Here is a 24,110-nt window from a genome sequence, read left to right on the forward strand (position 1 = left end):
CAATACCCTTGACTTAGATGATCAGATCACATCCTATGCCAAATCTATGCAGAAAACCATGAAATTCCAAAAGGTTCACAGACTTTTTCTTGCCCCTGTAAATAAACACGGGAATACGTTCCTAATCGTGTACGTGTGATTACATTCGTGTTCTTGTGTCAGGACAGATTTTCTTAGAATGGCCTGCTGTTGCAACACACGCATTGCAACACTAGAGCTTCTGAAGCCATACCGAATACCCTGCAAGCACTTCCTTCTTTCTACAATCCCTTCCGTTATGAAAGGGATTGTAGTTAACGAGTAAAACCTCCAGCTTTGCATCGTTCGTGCGTAAATCATTAAACACTCACCTCAGAGGGCATTGTTTACTATGGAACTAGTATTATCATCGGAAGCACTTCTGACTTTAGGCTGAGTGACATCAAACTACGTGCTGAACCAGAAAGTGCTTTGGCTTCCAGATGTACGTAAAACTGCTTGCAGCTCTGCAACATCCCGCCGTCCACGTTTATAGAGAACACGGTGTCAGAAAACACATTAGCAAATCCGTTTGAGACACCGAATACCATCGTAAAGCTGAATAAGTTGCCACAATGCAACACTAAAGACTACACGTTCCTCTTATGTATTAGCTACGTCAGCCAGGTTGCTTCAAACTATGGACGGAAAACATATCTGATCCACTACATTTTGGGTAAGGTCTTATCGTGTACATTTAAATGTTGGTAAACGTGTCGCTTTAGTTATCCGACTATGATGCTTAAGATTATTTGTGACTTTTGGAAAAGAAGTTAAAAACACATGTAACTCATTGATGAAGTACCATGGAGATGGTTTTGGACCTCAATTCCACATGGACGTTCTCGCTGTGGTTGCAGCGATGGCCTTGGGACTGCAATCACCACATGCGGTTCTACACTCGGGTCTCCTTTAGTGAACAGTGGACTAGTTCAACAAACAGACTTCATATAAAACCATAACGAACTTTCTTTTACTCTCACACTATCCGTCGTTCCCCAGATGAGGACGGGTTCCCGTCTGAGTCCGGTTCCTCTCAAGGTTTCTTCCTCTGATCATCTCAGGGAGTTTTTCCCTCACCACCGTCACCACCGTCTCGCTCGATACGGATAAACTCACACGCTTAAAATGTCCATCCCGTGTTTATATGTTTACGTAAAGCTGCTTCGAGACGATATCCGCTGTTAAAAGCGCTACACAAATCAAACTGAATTGAAGAATATATTTATAACACACTCTGTTAGCACAGCATTTTCAGTGTATATGTAAAAAAACAGTCATGAATCATCAATGGTTGCTATGAATGTCTTTAAAACAACAGTGCTTTGACAGTAGGTTAAAAGCAGACGTTTCACACAGAGCTTCAACTCGGTAAAAGTTTTGAAGTGCACTTTCGGAGGCTTGCTACAGGTCGGTAACATCAAGTGTACAGCTTTTATGCCTGTAATTACCAGGGAAAGTAAAGTTGCGCAATCACAAAAACACAATTGGACCCTTAAGTGTACATTCACATTTGCTTATACCGATTCTGCACCCGTGTCATAATGTGCGTATGCACTTATTCCACAGAATTTGCACTTCAATATTCAATCTCTTTGGTAATACTTCAGTACGTCATGTTTAGAGAAAAGAAGGGTTCTACTTAGGAATCCAAGAATACCATACCTACGGTGAAATAAGGAGGTGGGAGAATCATGATATGGGTCTGCTTCGGTACTTGGGCATTATACGTCATTGAAGGAGACACGAATGGAGGCCAGTGAACTGAATCTGGTGAGAAGATGGGTATTTCACCAGGACAACGACCCCAAATATACAGCCAACGTAACTTAAAAATGGTTTCTAATGAAGAAGGTTATGTTGCTTGGATGACTTAGCCGATCTACTGACTTAAAAGCCGTTGAATATTTGAGGAGGATTTGAAAATTGCAAGTCCATCAGGCGGACTCTCGTAACTGTGGGGAATCGAAGAAAATTTGCCGAAAGGAATGGGCCAAAATTGTCCCACAATACTGCAAAAAAAGCCCATTATTTCTTAACATAGATACCCTGAAGCTGTGCGGCTGATAAGTGCTGAACAGTACATAAAGGTTGGATAACACAAAAGAACTACATTTGGGGTAAGTACAAAAATGTCCAAATTTGTAGATGTTTCACTAGACTGTAGTTAAACATTAGGTACACCACAGTGTTTTTGACTTCTCTAAACTGATAAGAAAGTATTGATTCGTTTCTACCGTTGTTTTCACATCGGCCAGCGGTCCTGACAGTAATGCATCTGCAAATCACAGGTTTATATTAACGCACTCTTTCTAACACTTTATAGTGTATATAGTAACATCTTACACAGGGTCTTGTATTTAATATTTATGGAAGGAGTCTCCAGTGTCAGAACATTGAGAGGTAAAGTTTCAGGTTTGATCATAGATCTTTGTGTCTCGACACTTTGTGATTTTTCAACACGATAAGCTGCGGGTTATTTATTTATTTATTTATTTATTTATTTATTTATTCATTCGTCTTTATTAACTTAGAGGAGAAAAGAGGGGCCGGCGATGGAGGTGATAAACAGGATATTCCGCAAAATTAACCGTGATTGTATTTGGATTTGGAAGAGGAATAAAACACTGTCCACTTAAGAGTTTCAACGGTAAGTCGGTAAATAAAAAATGATTATTATTGTTACATCACACCCCAAATAAAAACCCTCATGTTTTGTTTCTTATCTAAGTGATATACTGTATCTTCAGTACACATGAATCTGCCTGTTTTATAGGTACATTCATCTAGTAACTAATACATTAACGACGTTATGTGTTACCATGTATTTGGTATATCTTTCCACTGATATATCCATGGGTTAAAAAGCAGTTACTGCTTCACAGTTTGCCACGTCGTGGTTTGTTTCAACGTCTTTTTTCACTTGCTTGATTTTGGTGTCTTTTAATATACTTTGCTTAAGATGGTTGTAAAACCACTCCAAGTCCTGGCTATCTTCTGGCCAGCAGAGGTACCTCCTGGTCTGGATGTATGTTCTGACCGGTTCGTATTTCATCAACCTGTAATGTGGTATGTTGTCCACTAGGAGCACCAGTAAGACATCCTGGACCTCCTTCTCCATCTTGGTCTGGGCCAGATTGAAGGCCGCCAAGCACCAGCCATCCTTAAGGAACTCCCTGGACAAGACGCATAACGTTTTCTTACTCTTCCAGATTGCGTCCCGCATGTTAGATAGATGATCGGCTCCTGGTATGAAGTCCCGTGCTTCAAAGCAGCAACGTAAGTCGTTTTGATCAGAGAACTGTGTGTCTAGCTTTTTCAACAGTGCCTTTGTCACCCATTTCATGTCTTTGGAACTGAAACATAAGTAGACGTCGTACATGAAGTCATCCTCAGCGGGCAGTTTCGAGCTTCCCTCCACTAATCTAACAAACACCTTTCTGTAAAGCTTGAAGCAGTAGCCACGCAGCCGGACAAAAACGATAGCCCCTGTTGTGGTCAGTATAGTAAGGACGGTGCAGCAGATGAAAAGTGTGAGCTTCAGCTCCTCGAAGCTCTTCTCGTCCTCTTCGTCCTCACATAGTTTAGCATGCAGGAGAGGCTTCCCTCTTTGCGCTTCGGGAAACTCACACGTCAGTTCCTCAGCAGGGTAAGACATTTGCACATCTGTCTGATTTAACCATGTCTGTAAGTCTCTCAGACCGCAAGCACAGAGAAAGCGGTTCCCATGCAGACTGATGAATGTCAGCGTGCTGAAGGCTTGTGGATCTACAGAACCGAGATGATTGTAAGCAAGTTTGAGCATCCCCAGACTTTTAGGAAATATGCCATTAGGTATATAGGTTAGAGAGTTGAAGGATAAATCTAAATGATACAAAGAGGTGAGTCCCTTGAAAATGTTTTCTGGAAGTGACTGCATGAAGTTATTTCGAAGAAGAAGCGTCTGCAGCTGGTGAAGGTGGTCAAACATGTCGAGACACCGTCCTTGTAACCAGAGGTTCTGCAAGCCGGTACCTTGAAGGTCGAGAAATTGTACCTTGTTTAAAGGTGAAACAGAATAGTTATCATTAAGAACACACCACGAAAACACGTTGCCTCCAAGAAAAATCGTTTCAATATTGGGGAATTCCACTAATACGGTGTAGAAGTTTGAAGCATTATTTAATCTGTTGTTCCGCAAATCAATCGTTGTGGTGTTTCTTGCTTGGCTTGGAAGACCATGCAGGGATGTAATTTTGTTACTCTCTAAGTAAATTACTGTAAGTTTGGGAAGATTCGCCAGTGTATGCAGGGATTGTAATGAATTTTCAGACAGAAATAGGTGAGCTAGATTGGGCAGTCCTTGAAATGACTCAGACCCAAGTATTCTTATGTTATTATTAGATAAATCCAGTGTCTCAAGACTTCGTAAATTCTCAAATGTTCCAGAATCAATTTTATCCAAAAGGTTATGAGACAGTATGAGCATTCTTAAACTGTCCAGTCCATTAAAAGCATCTCTTTCAATTTGGTTGATTAAATTAGCAGCTAATGAGATTTCCTCCAGATCTGGCATATGACGGAAAACCGAATTTTTAAGAGCAAAAATTCCATCTCTGTACAAATCCAGAGCCTTAACGCCACTCTCGGACAGGTCCATAAATGTGTTCTGGTCTGGGTCTTTCAGGTTGTTGTACCAAACTCCCTTTCCCATGCTGCCGCTGTGATTAAGGATCAGAGTGTGAATTTTGGTTCCTCTGATTGCTTTGAAGAACAGCACTGCGACGTCAACGCTGAAGCCGTTTTGAGACAAATCAAGCAGCGTCATGGACATGTTCTTGAACGGGTTTCCACATTTATTCCATCCAGACCAATACGGAGTCATGTCAGTCATTTTGATATCTTGCAGTTTGAGGAGAGTGAAGTGTTTCCCCTGGAAATGGAACAAATCTTCTTCACAAAAACTGTAAATCCAGTTACGAGAGACGTCTACGATATGCAGTTTGCTCATGTTGACGAAGAAAGATGCGGGACGGATTTTAGGTATATTATTTCCAGATAGTGAAAGCTGCTCCAGAGACACCAGAGGTCTCAGGTAGTCTCCTGAAAGAATAGAGCCATTTAACTTGCACTCTGTAAGATTGAGTACCCGGAGGTTGAATAATCCATTAAATGCTCCTGGATCCACTTGTAGGTCTTTGTTGTATGCCAGATCAAGTAGTACCAGATTGGACAGTCCACTAAAGGCATTATTTCTCAAGACAAGTCGTCCTTCCTGTTGCTGGATCAGTAGGATTTGTAGCGCTTCCAAACCATAGAAGGATTTCTCATGGATTTCACTAATGTAATTTAAGGTTAGATCCAAGTAAGCTATATAGGGAGGCAAAACTGGCACCGTATACAGGTTTTTCAGGGCACAATAGGCTTCATCACCTTTAATGAAGCATTTTGAAGTAGATTCTGCCAGCAGAAAACAGATGCAAAGATTAAGAAGTGCCAAAATCAAACTGGGTCCGCTTGCCATGCCGAGACACCTGCAAACAAACAAACGTCATTAGAATAACATGGATAACTTTAATTAATTTCAAGTATTTTACTGTGTGGGCATATACATTATATGGTCAGAAGTCTGTGACCATCTTACTCATATTTTCTTGAACATCCCATTCTAGATTTAGTCCCCTTTCCATCTATCCATCCATTTTCTGTATCCCTTAATCTAGAGAGGAGCCTGGAGCCTATCCCAGGTAACTCGGGCGGGGGACACAAGGCGGGAGACACCCTGGATGGGGTGTAAACCCATCACAGGGCACAATCGCACACACACTATGAAGAATTTAGAGATACCAATCAGCCGACAACGCCTGTCTTTGAACTGGGGATGGAAACTGGAGTACCGGGAGGAAACCCCTGAAGCACAGGGAGAACATGGAAATTCTGCACACGCAGGGCGGAGGCAGGATCCGAAACCCCAACCCCGGCGATGCAAGGCAAATGTGCTCATCATTAAGCCACTTGCCCCACCGTAGTCACCCTTTGCTGTTATAATGCGCTCCACTCTTATGTGAAGCCTTTCCACTAGATTTTGGAGCGTGGCTGAAGGGATTTGTTCATGCAGCCACAAAAGCATTAGTGAGGTCACTAACACTGATATTTTGTAGGAGGCTCCAGTTCCAGGTCATCCCAAAGGTGTTCAGTGGGGTTGAATTAAAGGGCTCTGTGCAGGACACCCGAGTTCTTCCACACCAACCTTGGCAAACCATGGCTTCATGGAGCTCACTTTGTGTACAGGGGCATTGTCATCATGCTGGAACAGGTTTGGGCCTCTTAGTTCCAGTGAAGGGAAATTGTTATTCTACAGCAAAAAAAAAAAAAAAGACATTCCAGACAATTTTGTACTTCCAACTTTGTGGCAACATTTTGAAGGGAGGCCCACAAATGGGTGCGATGTTCAGGTGTCCACCCCACCACCACCACCACCACAACACCATTCTATGTTAATCAGCAGTTTCCGAAACCAGCCAATCTGGCACCAACAACCATGCCACAGTTAAAGTCACAGAGATCAGACTTTTTCCCATTCTGATGTTTGATGTGAACATTACCTGGAGCTCATGACCTGTATCTGCATGATTTAATGCGTTGTGTGCTGCTACATGATTGGCTGATCGGATAACTGCATAACTGAGCAGGTGTCCAGGTGCTCCTATGAAACTGACCAGTGTGTGTGTAAAAATAAAGCAAGACTGGTAAAAATCTCTTTATTACACTTAGATCGCACGGAGAGCGTCTGCCATACAATCCCCCTGGGAATGAGCTGTTACTATAGAAACTATCACGTATAAGGACAAGTGCATTAACATACTACTGTCATAATGCTGCTGTCATGGAAAATAAAAACAAACACCTTCTGATCAGAATGGAGAATCCAGCATCCTGTTGGTGTGAAGAAAAAGCACTTTATACCCGATGGGAAGCCAGTCCAATCCAGCGCAGCAACACTTTCCCACTTAGGGGCAATTTATTTATCGTGCCCAATCCACATACTGGTGTATTTTTTGGGAGCTGGGAGGAAACCCACGAGACACCGGAAGAACAAGCAAAACTCAGCAGAGACAGTAACGCAAGCTCAGGACGGAACCAGAGACCGTGTATCCGTGCCACCCGGGAACGTCACTTCCCTCGCTCTAGTGAGAACTTCAAATAACGTCTTAGCGGGTTTCACGTAATCTAATATATAACGTACGAATGAAGAGCTTTTCGTGAAGGTCTATGTATTAAATACGGAAACTAAGCTCAGGATTTAGGGCTACAGTTGTAACTCTGGATTTCACAACGAAACAGCCTTCTGACATCATAGGATTTGTAATGGTTTTAAATGGTTATAATGGAAACCAAATCTAATGGTCCCTATGGGTCTCTACTGGTAATTTCTTGCCTTCTTTTGACGTCTAGTGTATACCATTAAGAACCAATAATGCTAATGTTATGGTTTTAATAGCTAGCTGATGGTTCGTAATGGTATTTGTAGTGGAAGCCATTCGAATTTTCTGTGCTGGTTTCAATTGTTTTTGGTTTTTCTCAGCGGGGATGTTTTTATTTATTTATTTATTTGTTTATTTTTAAATGTCAGGTTTACAAAATGTCCTTCTTAATATCAGTATATTTGATCAAAACATGAATCGAATGGTATTGGTCATACATTGTTGTCACTCATGAAGTATAGCCTTCTGATATAACCTCCTGAAGCCCAATTTCAAGCCTTTGCTAATATACAGTGTATATGCGCACTTTCCTCTGATGTAGTTGCGCATATGAAGTCCACGCTGATATCGCGCATGCGCACTGTGAATACATGAAACAACTTTATTTTTTATTATTATTATTATTTCCAACTGTTAAACTTTATGTCACGTGTTTCTAATGAAATAACAGGCTGTAAACACGCACAGGTCTGATGTTTAGGGTCTTACCGAATCAGTGCTCCTCTCCAGCTCGGGGTTAAATCTCGGTCCCTGGAGGAGTGACGCTGTACGCGGGGAAAGGTCCCGGGTGGTTTCGGTAAACAGTTGGGCACCTGTAGGAGCGTAAACCTGGGACTTCCGTTCGAGCTCGTGCCCGACGGAAATGAGCGCGTTTCAGCACAGAAAACATGCACATCCGCTCGGAATGGCGAAATCGTTATCTTCTCCTTATTCTTCTTCTTCTTCTTCTCCTTCTCGAGCCTCCCACTTTGCTCTTCACGTGCTCATGTTTACACGGGTTACGCAACGCCCCGCTGTTTCTAACAGGATATGAGGGTTTATTTTTAAGTCCAGAAAAAAGGGACAGTAATGCACAATCACAAAATGTACAACCTAAGGGTTGTGTGTGTGTGTGTGTGTGTGTGTGTGTGTCCACTGCATGTCAATTGTCAACCAAAAATTTCACTTCTGTTCATTTCTAATGGGAAATAGCAATTGGGGGTTTATTGGCACCCTGTCCAGGGTGTACCCCGCCTTGTGCCCATGCTCCCTGGGATAGGCTCCAGGTTTCCCCGTGACCCTGAAAAGGGTTAAGCGGTAGAGGATGGATGGATGGATGGGTTTGGGTGTTTGTGGGTTCTTTAGAAATGCGTGAGTTATGGACCAGTTATTGATTGGGATTCGGAGCTATGTGTGATTCCCTCCGCCCTGATTAAAGCCAGCTGAAGAAAAGCAGCCCCAAAGTATGATGCTACCACCATCATGCTTCACCGTCGCAATGGTGTTCTTTTGGTGATGTGCTATGGATTTAAAAAAAAAAAAAAAATTGTGCCAAACATATCTTTTGGTATAATGGCCAAAAAGTTCAACTTTGGTCTCATCAGATTATTAGACTTTATTCCACATGTTTTTTGGGAGATTGGATGGCTTTTTTTAAAATTTATTTATTTTTCTTGTCTTGCCACCGTACCCCATATCCCAGAGATACGAAGAATCCCGGAGATTGTTGTCACATGTAGGGAGCAACCAGTACTTGCCAGAAATGACTGCAATTTATTTTAATGTTGCTGTACGCCTCTTAGCAGCCTCCCTGACCAGAAATATCATTACAAGTTGAATTTGGGGAAACCACTTGAAGCACTCGTTGTGTTGAACTATTTCAATTGCTTTTGTTTGATTTGGTCATTGCAAACAGCTGAAAGTCGGTAAATTTCGACAATAAACCTGATTAGCAATGGGATTTGAATCGTCCGGGTCCGGGTCTTTCATACTGCCTTGCCCATGCTGCTGCCGTAATTAAGAGTCAAACTGCCATTTAGACGCAGGTCAAGCACCTTCATATACTTGTTCTTAAATGCGTGCGAAGGAAACGTGCAGCTGAAGCTGGATGATCGTTTCGGCAAGACAACAACCTCAAATATTCAGCCAAAATAACTCAATACCGGTTTCTAAAAAAAAGAAGGTGAAGTCGCTGGTATAGCTTAGACAGCCTCTTGACTAAAATGCCATTGAATATTTATTGAGGATTTTGAAATTGACCTTACGTTTTCCGACATCTACAGGACAGATGAGTTTACACTTTGCAGTTTCTCTGTAACTTCTATAACACTATGCATTTTTTTTTTTTTTTGTCTCATCAACTTCATGAGAGGGGAAAAAAAAACAGACTGGTGAAAGAATGACTGTTTATTGCTGCTACAACATCTGCAATAATAGGAAGTAACTTGTTTTACAGATGTTAAACAACATTAAATAGGATCCAAAGCACCACGATTGTTCTTTGATAAACGTGAGCGTCGGCAAATTGTTGTGGTATGAACAGAATAAATCACTGTGGTATGTGCTGTAATCAGCGTCAGGGTGGCATGTTATAGTCTTTACCTAATGGATATACTGTATCTTCAATTCATATTAATCTGCCAGTTTTATAGGTACATCGATCTAAGTAACTAATACATTCACAACTTGGTGTACGTTTCCATGTTTTTCGCATATCTTTCCACTGATATATCCATGGGTTAAAAAGCAGTTACTGCTTCACAGTTTGTCACGTCGTGGTTTGTTTCAACGTCTTTTTTCACTTGCTTGATTTTGGTGTCTTTTAATATACTTTGCTTAAGATGGTTGTAAAACCACTCCAAGTCCTGGCTATCTTCTGGCCAGCAGAGGTACCTCCTGGTCTGAAAGTAGGTCCTGACTATTTCGTATTTCATCAACCTGTAATGTGGTATGTTGTCCACTAGGAGCACCAGTAAGACATCCCGGACCTCTTCCAGCATTTTAGTCTGGGCCAGATTGAAGGCCTCCAAGCACCAGCCATCCTTAAGGAACTCCCTGGACAAGACGCATAACGTTTTCTTACTCTTCCAGATTGCGTCCCGCATGTTAGATAGATGATCGGCTCCTGGTATGAAGTCCCGTGCTTCAAAGCAGCAACGTAAGTCGTTTTGATCAGAGAACTGTGTGTCTAGCTTTTTCAACAGTGCCTTTGTCACCCATTTCATGTCTTTGGAACTGAAACATAAGTAGACGTCGTACATGAAGTCATCCTCAGCGGGCAGTTTCGAGCTTCCCTCCACTAATCTAACAAACACCCTTCTGTAAAGCTTGAAGCAGTAGCCACGCAGCCGGACAAAAACGATAGCCCCTGTTGTGGTCAGTATAGTAAGGACGGTGCAGCAGATGAAAAGTGTGAGCTTCAGCTCCTCGATGCTCTTCTCGTCCTCTTCGTCCTCACATAGTTTAGCATGCAGGAGAGGCTTCCCTCTTTGCGCTTCGGGAAACTCACACGTCAGTTCCTCAGCAGGGTAAGACATTTGCACATCTGTCTGATTTAACCATGTCTGTAAGTCTCTCAGACCGCAAGCACAGAGAAAGCGGTTCCCATGCAGACTGATGAATGTCAGCGTGCTGAAGGCTTGTGGATCTACAGAACCGAGATGATTGTAAGCAAGTTTGAGCATCCCCAGACTTTTAGGAAATATGCCATTAGGTATATAGGTTAGAGAGTTGAAGGATAAATCTAAATGATACAAAGAGGTGAGTCCTTTGAAAATGTCTTTGGGAAGAGAATGTATCATGTTTTGCTGGAGAAGAAGCGTCTGCAGCTGGTGAAGGTGGTCAAACATGTCGAGACACCGTCCTTGTAACCAGAGGTTCTGCAAGCCGGTCATGTGGAGGTCGAGAAATTGTACCTTGTTTAAAGGTGAAACAGAATATTTAGCATTAAGAACACACCACGAAAACACGTTGCCTCCAAGAAAAATCGTTTCAATATTGGGGAATTCCACTAATACGGTGTAGACGTCCTCGGCATTATTTAATCTGTTGTACTGCAAATTAATGCTTGTGATGTTTTTCACTTGGCTCGGAAGGCCATACAGGGATGTGATTTTGTTATTGTCTAAGAAGAGCTTTTTGAGCTGTGGAAGGCGTGCTAATGTATGTACATTTTGTAATGAATTTTCAGACAGAAATAGGTGAGCCAGATTGGGCAGTCCTTGAAATGACTCAGACCCAAGTATTCTTATGATATTATTAGATAAATCCAGTGTCTCAAGACTTCGTAAATTTTTAAATGTTCCGGAATTAATTTTATCCAAAAGGTTATGAGACAGTATGAGCATTCTTAAATTGTCCAGTCCATTAAAAGCATCTCTTTCAATTTGGTTGATTGAATTAGCAGATAATGAGATTTCCTCCAGATCTGGCATATGACGGAAAACCGAATTTCTAAGAGCAAAAATTCTAGCATTGGACAGATCCAGAGCCTTAACGCCACTCTCGGACAGGTCCATAAATGTGTTCTGGTCTGGGTCTTTCTGGTTGTTGTACCAAACTCCCTTTCCCATGCTGCCGCTGTGATTAAGGATCAGAGTGTGAATTTTGGTTCCTCTGATTGCTTTGAAGAACAGCACTGCGACGTCAACGCTGAAGCCGTTTAGAGACAAATCAAGCAGCGTCATAGACATGTTCTTGAACGGGTTTCCACATTTATTCCATCCAGACCAATACGGAGTCATGTCAGTCATTTTGATATCGTGCAGTTTGAGGAGAGTGAAGTGTTTCCCCTGGAAATGGAACAAATCTTCTTCACAAAAACTGTTAATCCCGTTACGAGAGACGTCTACGATATGCAGTTTGCTCATGTTGACGAAGAAAGATGCGGGACGGATTTTAGGTATATTATTTCCAGATAGTGAAAGCTGCTCCAGAGACACCAGAGGTCTCAGGTAGTCTCCTGAAAGAATAGAGCCATTTAACTTGCACTCTGTAAGATTGAGTACCCGGAGGTTGAATAATCCATTAAATGCTCCTGGATCCACTTGTAGGTCTTTGTTGTATGCCAGATCAAGTCGTGTCAGATTGGACAGTCCACTAAAGGCATTATTTCTCAAGACAAGTCGTCCTTCCTGTTGCTGGATCAGTAGGATTTGTAGCGCTTCCAAACCATAGAAGGATTTCTCATGGATTTCACTAATGTAATTTAAGTTTAGATCCAAGTAAGCTATATAGGGAGGCAAAACTGGCACCGTATACAGGTTTTTCAGGGCACAATAGGCTTCATCACCTTTAATGAAGCATTTTGAAGTAGATTCTGCCAGCAGAAAACAGATGCAAAGATTAAGAAGTCCCAAAATCAAACTGGGTCCGCTTGCCATGCCGAGACACCTGCAAACGAACAAACGTCATTAGAATAACATGCACTCACTTCTGGTATTTTTACTGTATGGGCATATATTTATGGTTAACATAGACTTAGGTTGAGGTTATTAACATGAAGAACTTGCCACATATGGACAAAATTTTTCTGTTTAATGCTGTTTTATCTTTAAAACTTCATATTTTACACAGAAAGTGTGAGAACACAAGTTATAACCCTCGTTGTGTTGGCAGTATAAAAACGGGTGAAAAGTCTAAACATTTACATCAACCCTTTTCATATCCACATACGTCCAAAAGTAGCAGTTCCCGTAGCAGAAACGCAACACCTTTACCTCTGACTGTTACAAAGACTCCTTCCAGAATGTTAAATGTTAAAGAAATGTCTCCTTACCAAATAATTTGCATGATCCATTGAATGTTTTTGTCTTCCTCCCCCAGTCCAAAGACATGCATGGGAGGCTGATTGGCATGTCCAAAGTGTCCGTAGTGTATGAATGGGTGTGTGAATGTGTGTGAGTGTGTGTGTGATTGTGCCCTGCGATGGATTGGCACCCCGTCCAGGGTGTACCCCGCCTTGTGCTCGGTGCTCCCTGGGATAGGCTCCAGGTTGCCTGTGATCCAGTAGGATAAGCGGTCTAGAAAATGGATGGATGGATGGATGGAGCATCCACCATACATGTCCCTGTGAATGAGCTGTTATGGATTTATTAATCAACACCTACTGACCAATCAGAGTCCAGCCTTAAACAATGCTGTGGTATTAAGAAATATGATTCATTTACAGCCCCCTCTGAAACTATTGGAACGGCAAGGCCGTTCATTTGTTTGTGCTCTACACCAAAGACGTTTGGGTTTGAGATCAAAAGATGGATATGATACGAGAGTGTAGGACTTCAGCTTTTATTTCCTGGTATTTACATCTAGACCCGTTTAACGACTTAAAACACAGAACCTTTTGTATCAGACCACCCAATTTTTAGGCGAGCATAAATATAGGAACAGATCGGTCTTGAAGTAAATGAAAGTAAATAACACTTAATATTTGGTTGAATTTCCCATGCTTGGAGTGAAGCTTGTGACTCACTGACATAAACAAACTGTTGGTTTCTTTTATTGTGAAGCTTTTCCAGGCTTTTACCACAGTTGTTGTTTGTTTTGGAGGGGTTTCTCCGTTCAATCTCCTCTTCAGGAGGTGAAAGGCTGCTCGACTGGGTTAAGATCTGCTGATTGACATTTCCAGTCTGAAACCTTCCACTTTTCCCCCCTGATAAAGTCCTTTGTTGAGTTGGCGGTGTGTTTTGGATCACTGTCTTGCTGCATGATAGTTCCTCCTGATTCATTTGGATGCATTTCTCTGTAAACTGGAAGACAAAATGTGGGTGGTCTGACACAAAATGTGCCATCATCTAAACTCTCTCGTATTCATCTTTTGATCTCAAACCCAAATGTCCTCAGTCTACAGCAAAAACAAATGAATTCGCCTTGCCGTTCCAATAGTTTCGGTATCATTACTGAGTGCTACAGTATATCCTGGATGGGACACCAGTCCTTTCCACTATACACACAGACACTAGGGTCAATTTATTGTATCTAGCCCACCTATTGGCATTAAATATATATTTTTTAAAAATCTAAAAGGTGTGCATTATAGCTGACACCTACATGAACACTTTCCATTTGGTTTTGTGACTGTAAGTCATTCCCTTCAAATGCTACTGAGCTTTAAACTGTGGTATATTTTGTGTTTGAGCCCATTGGGTAATGAAATTCATGGCAATTTTTACATACGAGTTAATCCATCCATCTTCTACACCGCTTATCCTTTTCAGGGTCACGGGGAACCTGGAGCCCATCCCAGGGAGCATCGGGCACGAGGCGGGGTACACCCTGGACAGGGTGCCGATCACATACACACTCACACACCCATTCATACACTGCGGACACTTTAGACACGCCAATCAACGTACCATGCATGTCTTTGGACTGGGGGAGGAAACCGGAGTACCCGGAGGAAACCGCCGCAGCACGGGGAGAACACGCAAACTCCGCACGCACAGGGCCACGGTGGGAATCTGACCCCCGACCCTGGAGGCGTGAGGCGCATATGAGTTAATCGTTTATTTAATTAAAGTATCAAAAATCTAAGCTTTATAGCTGACACCTAGCTGAACACTTCACAGTTGGTTATATGACGGTCCCTTAATGTCCTCATATCTGCCAATATTGGACGTCCAATATCAAGCCAATTAAAACCTAAACTCAGGAATTAGGACTACATGTTGCACAATGTCAAGCATGTTAATCGAAATGTTATGATCTTAAACGGTTACCCAAACTGTGAAACCCTTGGTTTAACACCTCTGCTCGGATGCATGCATGCACACTTATCTGTCATGCAGCCGCGTATTGAAAGAGGATGATACCGCGCATGCGCAGAGCGAACACATTAAAACACACCGTACAACTTTAATCTTGTTGAAAGTTCGCGCGTGCGTTTATGAGAACTGGTAATAACAGGCTGTAAACACGCACAGGTCTGATGTTTAGAGTCTTACCGAATCAGTGCTCCTCTCCAGCTCGGGGTTAAATCTCGGTCCCTGGAGGAGTGACGCTGTACGCGGGGAAAGGTCCCGGGTGGTTTCGGTAAACAGTTGGTCACCTGTAGGAGTTTAAACCTGGGACTTCCGTTCGAGCTCGTGCCCGACGGAAATGAGCGCGTTTCAGCACAGAAAACATGCACACCCGCTCGGAATGGCGAAATCGTTATCTTCTCCTCCTTATTATTCTTCTTCTTCTCGAGCTTCCCACTTTGCTCTTCACGTTCTCCTGTTTCGCAACGCCCAGCTGTTTCTAACAGGATATGAGGTCTAGAAAAGGGACAGTGCTGAAAGGGGCAAACTAAAGTCGGATCCGATCATTGTGCTGCAAACCCAAAGTCAGCAGAACCTGAACCTGATCTTGTCGTGTTTGAAAGAAAAACGTGTTGTTGTTGAAAAAATGTTCAGCGTGAATCTTAAGACATTTGAATACATAGATTCTGAATTGGGGCGCTGAATTCGCCTCACACCTCCAGGGTCGGGGGTTCGATTCGCACCGTGGCCCTGTGTGTGCGGAGTTTGCGTGTTCTCCCCGTGCTGCGGGGGTTTCCTCCGGGTACTCCGGTTTCCTCCCCCAGTCCAAAGACATGCATGGTAGGATGATTGGCGTGTCCAAAGTGTCCGTAGTGTATGAATGGGTGTGTGTGTGAGTATGTGATTGTGCCCTGCGATGGATCGGCACCCTGTCCAGGGTGTACCCCGCCTCGTGCCCCATGCTCCCTGGGATAGTCTCCAGGTTCCCCGTGACCCTGAAAAGGATAAGCGGTATAGAAGATGGATGGATGGATGGATTCTGTATTGAACTATCTGAAATCCAGGGTCCAGTTGTTCAGAAGTAGTCTAACCCTAACCTTAACCCTATCTCTAACCCTGCCTGTTGTTCTTTACATTGCTAGTAATCTACATTGTGATGTGTAGTCTGATTTAGAGCACTAGTAATGCGGATTTGGTCATCCTGAAAGGTTTGTATCTGGATCAGGGTGATCTAATCTAATCCAATGTTGCTTTGAAAACCCGACACAAAAGTAAAATGGATTACTTGATCCTGGATAGCAAAACATGGTATTTTCAAATCAGAATTAGATCAGAATGATCCGGATTAAACTTTTTGAACACCTGGGCTCAGGGTCCAGTTGTTCAGAAGTAATCTGATCAGATTTTGGCTGTCGGATTGAATCTAATCTTGAAAATGGATTGTTCAACAGAAGAAAGGATTCTGAAATCAGATTAGATCATGTAATCCAATCTTTCTTTTGATCTGGATCAAACCTTCAGTATGTGTTGTTCAAAACGTTTTAGAAGGATTGGGATACCTGTTATAAATAATAATAATAATAATAATAATAATAATAATAATAATAATAATAATCTGGATTATCCTGATCCCAGCAGAAAGGTGGATTCAGGGAGTATTTCAGGAACAATTAATAAAATAATACAACGTTTGTATCGTGTAGTATATACCCCTGGGTATATATACCCTGGGTGTAGTCTGAATTAGAGCACCAGTAATCCGGATTTGGTCATCTTGAAAGGTTTGTATCTATCTGGATCAGGGTGATCCGATCCAAAGTAGCTTTGAAAACCCGACACGAGAGTAAGATTTTTACTTGATCCTGGATAGCAAAACATGAGATTTTCAAATCCGCATCATTCTGATCCAGATGAACTTTTTTGAACCGCTAGGCCCGGGTTAGGCTCCTGTGACCCTGTGTAGGATAAGCAGTATGGAAATAGATGGTTCTGGTTCTGCTGACTCTGGTTTGTGTCATAATTCAACATCTGTTTCAACCATACCATGAAATAGATTTTTCTCTCATGGATTTCATCAATAAAATGTAGATGTTTACATAAATTTATTACAATTTATTCAGTAGAGGCTCGTCCATAGGGGCAGGTGGGACAGAACCCAACCTTATACATCAGTCATTAAGCAGGTTCTGTCCAACATGGGGCTTCTGCCCAGTATATTGCATTGTCCATCACGAGGATTCTTCCCAACATGGTATTTTGCCCTCTAGGAACCATGTCACCAAATTGGGGATTTGGCCAAGTACATACATCATACATCCAAACATGGGGCTTTATCAGGTAGGAGGCCTTTTCTCAATGTGGTGCTTTGGTTAACCAGGGACTTCTGTCCAACATGGGGCTCTGACCTATTGCACCAGGAGGCTTTTGGCCAACATGAGGCTTTGACTTACTTGTGGATTTGCCATGAAGGAAACTTCTTCCCAACCTGAGTCTTACCTAGCAGAGTTTTCTAATCAACATGGGGCTTTGCCCAGCAGAAGGATTCTGCCCAACATCAGACTTCACCAAACATGGGACAGACGTTTAAGCAGATGTTTATTTAACATTTATAAAAAAGGAGTCTCCATCTTTCATGGATTTCATCAATACAATTCATACCTACATCTATCAACTTTATTCAGTATGTCAGCAATTCCTCACTCACATCTTGGTACATTTTAAATTCTGTTGAAATACTAATGACCTCTTTTGAGTTACCAGCGTTTTTTTTTGTGTGACCAACGATATACGCCGATGGTCCTGTTGATTTGCTCGCCTTTCAGGATCACTGGGGTAGTGTGCTCGGTACAGCGTTTCATCCGGTAGAGCTATTGTTACACCTAGTGGTCAAAAATAGGAACTAAAACAAGCCCTACCAGCAGCCCGTGGGGCAAAAATCAATTCGTTCCATTATTGTTTAAGTTCATTGAAGATTTGTCAACTTTCAACTTTTCATCCAATTATGGAATGGAGTTGCCCCAGCCAAAAAAAATCACTAGATATTAGCCTATAGCACAAGTCAAATGTGATATCCTCTCGAGTTAATTCTGCCTGAGGCCATGTTGTTATTAATGTTGTCTGTTAAAAAAACGCCAAATGTTTTTGGATATACACGCGTGAAATTCTACGTGTTTCTTCACTTGTATTTTCACATACCTCATGATGTTTTTTTCATATGAATTTCCACATTTTAACTTAAAATTATATAAATAAATGGAGTGGGGGGTGGGGGGGGTTGTCCATATTGACGCTTCTGTCCAGCCAGCAGCAGCTTTACTCAACATGGTGCTTTACCCATGAGGAAGCTTTTGTTCAGCATGGGGCTCTGCCCAGCCCTGTCCGACATGAGGCTTTGTCCAGCAGAGTTTTGTCTGACATAGGGCTTTACCAAGCAGGACTCTTCTGCCCAACCTGAGACTCCACCCAACATGGGGCTCATTATGGAGCCAACCAGATGCTTTTCTTTTCTTAAGGTTTAATGGAGATCGCCATACTTAAGTGGAACCTACGGTGTCTCTTAACAGGTTTATATCAATGTGCTTGTTCTAATACATTCCTAAAACAGCATGTGCTGCTGTGTTTTATTCCTTATAATGTCAGACAGTGAACAGGTTCATGTCAGCATCGCTATTACATTAGTAGTGATACCATAGGAGAAGATTATTACATATTAGAACATATTTATGAGCAGGTTTGTACATCATAGGTTAAATTCAGACAATAATTATCGATAAGAAATAAACATACTCTCTCTCTCTCTCTCTCTCTATATATATATATATATATATATATATACTCTTTCATTCTTTTCAATAGTTTTTGTCCTTGCACAATGCAGCATGCAGAAGAGACTTTCCTCGCTGCTGTTCGGGATACGCACATGTCAGTTTCTCAGCAGAGGTAAACATTTTCACATTCGTCTGACTCAACCATCTCTGGAAGTCTCTCAGGGTACAATCACACAGAAAGCGGTTTCCAAACAACTCTAATGTGGTCAGCGTGCTGAAGGCTTGTGGATCAACAGAACCGAGATGATTGTGAGCAAGCTTGAGTATCCTCAGACTTCTAGGAAATATATCGTTAGGTATGTAGGTTAGGGAATTGAAGGATAAATCTAAAGTGTTTAACGAGGTGAGTCCTTTGAAAATGTCTTTGGGAAGAGAATGTATCATGTTTTGCTGGAGAAGAAGCGTCTGCAGCTGGTGAAGGTGGTCAAACATGTCGAGACACCGTCCTTGTAACCAGAGGTTCTGCAAGCCGGTCATGTGGAGGTCGAGAAATTGTACCTTGTTTAAAGGTGAAACAGAATATTTAGCATTAAGAACACACCACGAAAACACGTTGCCTCCAAGAAAAATCGTTTCAATATTGGGGAATTCCACTAATACGGTGTAGACGTCCTCGGCATTTCTCAATCTGTTGTTCCGCAAATCAATCGTCGTGACGTTTCTTGCTTGTCTCGGAAGGCCATACAGGGATGTGATTTTGTTATTGTCTAAGAAGAGCTTTTTGAGCTGTGGAAGGCGTGCTAATGTATGTACATATTGTAATGAATTTTCAGACAGAGATAGGTGAGCCAGATTGGGCAGTCCTTGAAATGACTCAGACCCAAGTATTCTTATGATATTATTAGATAAATCCAGTGTCTCAAGACTTTGTACATTTTTAAATGTTCCGGAATCAATTTTATCCAAAAGGTTATGAGACAGATTGAGCTTTCTTAAATTGTCCAGTCCATTAAAAGCATCTCTTTCAATTTGGTTGATTGAATTAGCAGATAATGAGATTTCCTCCAGATCTGGCATATGACGGAAAACCGAATTTCTAAGAGCAAAAATTCTAGCATTGGACAGATCCAGAGCCTTAACGCCACTCTCGGACAGGTCCATAAATGTGTTCTGGTCTGGGTCTTTCAGGTTGTTGTACCAAACTCCCTTTCCCATGCTGCCGCTGCGATTAAGGATCAGAGTGTGAATTTTGGTTCCTCTGATTGCTTTGAAGAACAGCACTGCGACGTCAACGCTGAAGCCGTTTTGAGACAAATCAAGCAGCGTCATAGACATGTTCTTGAACGGGTTTCCACATTTATTCCATCCAGACCAATACGGAGTCATGTCAGTCATTTTGATATCTTGCAGTTTGAGGAGAGTGAAGTGTTTCCCCTGGAAATGGAACAAATCTTCTTCACAAAAACTGTTAATCCCGTTACGAGAGACGTCTACGATATGCAGTTTGCTCATGTTGACGAAGAAAGATGCGGGACGGATTTTAGGTATATTATTTCCAGATAGTGAAAGCTGCTCCAGAGACACCAGAGGTCTCAGGTAGTCTCCTGAAAGAATAGAGCCATTTAACTTGCACTCTGTAAGATTGAGTACCCGGAGGTTGAATAATCCATTAAATGCTCCTGGATCCACTTGTAGGTCTTTGTTGTATGCCAGATCAAGTCGTGTCAGATTGGACAGTCCACTAAAGGCATTATTTCTCAAGACAAGTCGTCCTTCCTGTTGCTGGATCAGTAGGATTTGTAGCGCTTCCAAACCATAGAAGGATTTCTCATGGATTTCACTAATGTAATTTAAGGTTAGATCCAAGTAAGTTATATAGGGAGGCAAAACTGGCACCGTATACAGGTTTTTCAGGGCACAATAGGCTTCATCACCTTTAATGAAGCATTTTGAAGTAGATTCTGACAGCAGAAAACAGATGCAAAGATTAAGAAGTCCCAAAATCAAACTGGGTCCGCTTGCCATACCGAGACACCTGCAAACAAACAAAGAAACTTAAAATGATATATATATATATATATATATATATATATATATATATATATATATATATATATATATATATATATATATATATAATGCACTCACTTCTGGTTCCACATTGTTCCTTTTACCAGAGGTGTGTGCGCGACTGTTTTTTTGGGGGTTTTTTTGTTACTGTTGTTTTAAATCTTACTTCCACCCACTCACACAGTAATTAATGCTCATCCCACCCAAGACCAGAATAAAGCAGATACCAAAAGTGTGACCAAACAGTATCTCACATTAAGGACTGTAAATTTTAATTACAGTTCCATGATCAATATCAGCGACATTAACACTAATTAATTAATCCTTAACATAAACACTAAACAGAAAAGTTGCCTCTAATGTAGATTTCTCTCTCTCTCTCTCTCTCTCTCTCTCTCTCTCTCTCTCTAATGTTAGTCGGTCAGTGTGTGGGACTGAAAAGTTCACTAATAAAATAACATTGAGACTGCATGAAAGTAAAAACCTCCTGCATGCTCGACTTTTTTGGGGGTTTACATTGGATTCTAGACTGAAGCGTACATGACATGTCCTATATCAGTCTTATTTTCATGGTTATTAACTATGACCAACAATATTCATGCCATGTACAGTATATTCTGCTTGTTCAAGCCCGTAATCTAAACTGTACTGTACAACTGCAAAGTATGTGACTATTATTACAAAGATTAATGAACGGTTAAAATAATAATAATAATAATAATAATAATAATAATAATTTCTCACCTTAATTTTCCTCCAGACAACTGAAAAATGTCCTGGAGAATCTTGCAGTGGTTTGGAAGGTTGTAGAAAAACTTTCCCACTGAGTCTTAATAAATAGTCTCCACATATGTAATCCTGGGAATTCCATTTGAGGATGTGTGGACATGTTTTTCTCAATTTCCTGCAGGACATGTTTACACTGGTTTCATAATCACCTGCGGTTTCAGGGTCAAGTTCAAAAAAGAATAGCCAGTGAGGCAAAACTCTACACACAGAATAGTTCTGCTTGTGCAGACATGGACCGGGTGGTCTTGTGGCATTTTGTCTTGTATTTGTTTGATTCAACTGGTTTCATTTATTTTAATTTTGAGTTCTCGAATCTGATTGGTGTGAAGGTGTTGGCTAGAGTCAACACTTTCAGCTCTCAAACGACTGGCCATTTTTTTTCTAAACCGACAAAGTCTGTGATATCTTGACCGGTGATTGTTCTTCGTTGCCTAATTATAGCTGCGTTTCCACTGCAGGAACTTTCCCCAGGAACTAGGAACTTTTGGAGGTACTCGATGTGTTTTCACCGCAGGGTCTAAATTAAGTTCAGAGTAAAATATTCCCCCCTCTGAAAGTCCCTACTCGGGAGGTGGTACCTTTTCAAAGTTCGGGAACTTTTCGGGGGGGTGGGACTTGTGCGCTGAACATGCTGATTGGTTGAGCGCATGCAGCATTTTATATCAACTACCGTTTTTAAAAATCTGTCGTGGTGCGTATAGTAACGGTTGTTTATTGCGATTCAGATCAACACAATCGGAGTTTCTTAAAAAATACGACCGATGGACCGACGACGAGGTTCAGGCCTTATTAAGCATAGCAGAGAGAAGCTCAAGAAATCACAATAATAACACAATAAGGATCACAATAATAACAGGAGCGGTTCCGACCAGCGGACCAGCAAGTGGTTTTCCAACCGGACAAATTTGCCTAATTGACGGAAACACAAACAACAAAGGTCTGGAGGAACCAAATAGTCCCTTGAAAAAAAGTTCCTGGGACTAATTGTTCCGGGTAATTTCGGTAGAAACACGGCTTATGACCGAAGCCGTTTCATGAAATCACCATCTCTACTTTCTAATTAACAAAATGCTTTGCATTGCAATTTTATATGAAGTCTGTTTATTTTTCCAGGCTGTTTATTAAATCAGCAAACATGCATTGAACATGCACACAGTTAGAATCCCTGCGTTAACGAGATCGTGTCTGCTCTGTCTGTGCTTCAAGATTTATTTCCATTTATCCATCCATTGATCAGGGCTGTTTCTAGATTTAACTGGTACGAGCAGTTGCCACATACAATAAAATCCAGAGCGTTTAATCTTTACGCGTTCATCTTTACATGGTCGCACAAGAGCCTGTCAACACTGTTCTTACTCAATCCTTAGTAATGACGCTATAGCTGTGTCTCACGTCACATGACACAACATGCAGGACTATTTGCAATGTCCCAAACTAGAAAGTTACATATTGTACAACAGCTTCCGAAAGTCTGGTCAGACTTTGAGGTGGCACTCATGTTGAATCGTGACTGGATATCCAAAAGAGAGGGGCTAATTTACCTTTTGAAACTAATTCATTTTTCAAGTTGACTTATTTACACTAACCCTAACCCAATCACTGTCTTCTTAGCGAATTTCGTGTTTGTTTGTTTGTTTGTTTGTTTTCTAAAATAAAACAGGAACAGTTTCATGTATGTAACACAGGTAAGCTTAGTATAGACCTTTTTTTTTTTTTTTTTTAAAGTTCTAAATCGAATGGAAAACCGACATCGTATGGGTTTCGAAGCAATATAAACCTCCCAGTGTGAAGAACATGGCACTCCTTTGCAATAATTAATCAAGTTACAATATCAGGTTTGAATTCAGAACTCTCTCCAACTCTTCACATGTTGGCTTCACATGCTGGAAGCAGTACACGACAGAAAGAAAAGCTAGATATTCAATTGGTCTTCCTTCTCTTTACATTCCCCTCTTCAATGAGTTCTACAGCAGCATTTTTAGAGTTGTTTGGTAAGTGGATTAAATGGAGCGTGAAATAAAATTAACTACATAATTCAGATATGTACCATATATGTGTGTATATATATATGTGTGTGTGTGTGTGTGTGTGTGTGTGTGGATGGGTGTGGAGAAGGAGCACAAGGCTCAGAACATCGTTCAGGACACAGACATAAGTGACAACGGCAGCCAGTGAGCCAGAAAATCTTCTCCGTCGACATCGTATTTGCACTCCTATATCCGATTATTATTTCACTGTATAGAATATCTACAGTTCGACCCCGAGCTTGGGTTACCGTCTGTGCGTAGTCTCACACATTCTCCCAGCCTCCGCTTGGGTTTCATCCGGGTTCTCCGGTGTCCTCCTACCTCCCCAAAACGTTCTCAAGCTCTAAAGGGCCCCTAGATGTGAAAGAGTGTGCGGACGTGCGCCAAGACGGTGTGACTGAATTCCTGCCTCGCTCCAGATCCGAGGGTTTTCAGTCGTAAAACGTTGCAGCTCTGGTTTCTTGGCATCGCAAGCGCTTC

At 41.6% G+C, this 24,110-nt stretch overlaps 3 protein-coding genes across 5 annotated transcripts; all 3 read right to left on the reverse strand.

Moving 5' to 3' along the window:
• Nucleotides 1-1,309: 1,309 nt before the first annotated feature.
• On the reverse strand, nucleotides 1,310-21,645 carry LOC108275971 (toll-like receptor 5). Of its 2 annotated transcripts, none has more exons than XM_017487188.2 (2): nucleotides 21,559-21,645; nucleotides 1,310-5,531 (listed from the first exon to the last, which is right to left on the reverse strand). In XM_017487188.2, the coding sequence occupies exon 2, from the start codon at nucleotides 5,519-5,521 to the stop codon at nucleotides 2,879-2,881; it is 2,643 nt and encodes an 880-aa protein (XP_017342677.1). In that variant the 5' UTR covers nucleotides 5,522-5,531; nucleotides 21,559-21,645; the 3' UTR covers nucleotides 1,310-2,878. The 2 variants fall into 2 exon arrangements, with proteins under 2 accessions (XP_017342677.1, XP_017342670.1); XM_017487181.3 differs by lacking the exon at nucleotides 21,559-21,645 and adding an exon at nucleotides 7,971-8,262.
• LOC108275978 (toll-like receptor 5) lies at nucleotides 9,633-21,697 on the reverse strand. 2 transcript variants are annotated; one of them, XM_017487210.3, is made up of 2 exons: nucleotides 21,559-21,697; nucleotides 9,633-12,632 (listed from the first exon to the last, which is right to left on the reverse strand). In XM_017487210.3, exon 2 carries the CDS (start codon nucleotides 12,620-12,622, stop codon nucleotides 9,980-9,982), a length of 2,643 nt encoding a protein of 880 aa, XP_017342699.1. In that variant the 5' UTR covers nucleotides 12,623-12,632; nucleotides 21,559-21,697; the 3' UTR covers nucleotides 9,633-9,979. The 2 variants fall into 2 exon arrangements, with proteins under 2 accessions (XP_017342699.1, XP_017342691.1); XM_017487202.3 differs by lacking the exon at nucleotides 21,559-21,697 and adding an exon at nucleotides 15,182-15,478.
• Nucleotides 18,683-21,622, reverse strand: tlr-5 (toll-like receptor 5). Its single transcript, NM_001200229.1, is given in 2 exon segments — nucleotides 18,683-20,779; nucleotides 21,559-21,622. A coding segment is annotated over 1 exon segment (1,944 nt). The 5' UTR covers nucleotides 20,770-20,779; nucleotides 21,559-21,622; the 3' UTR covers nucleotides 18,683-18,825.
• Nucleotides 21,698-24,110: the final 2,413 nt, after the last annotated feature.

The sequence above is a fragment of the Ictalurus punctatus genome, chromosome 2 (genome assembly GCF_001660625.3).
Source record: "Ictalurus punctatus breed USDA103 chromosome 2, Coco_2.0, whole genome shotgun sequence".
Taxonomy (NCBI): Eukaryota; Metazoa; Chordata; class Actinopteri; order Siluriformes; family Ictaluridae; genus Ictalurus; species Ictalurus punctatus.

What these genes read in the sequence shown, in the direction of transcription:
- LOC108275978 (XM_017487210.3), bottom strand. Translation starts at nt 12,622, where the DNA reads ATGGCAAGCGGACCCAGTTTGATTTTGGGACTTCTTAATCTTTGCATC.
- LOC108275971 (XM_017487188.2), bottom strand. Translation starts at nt 5,521, where the DNA reads ATGGCAAGCGGACCCAGTTTGATTTTGGCACTTCTTAATCTTTGCATC.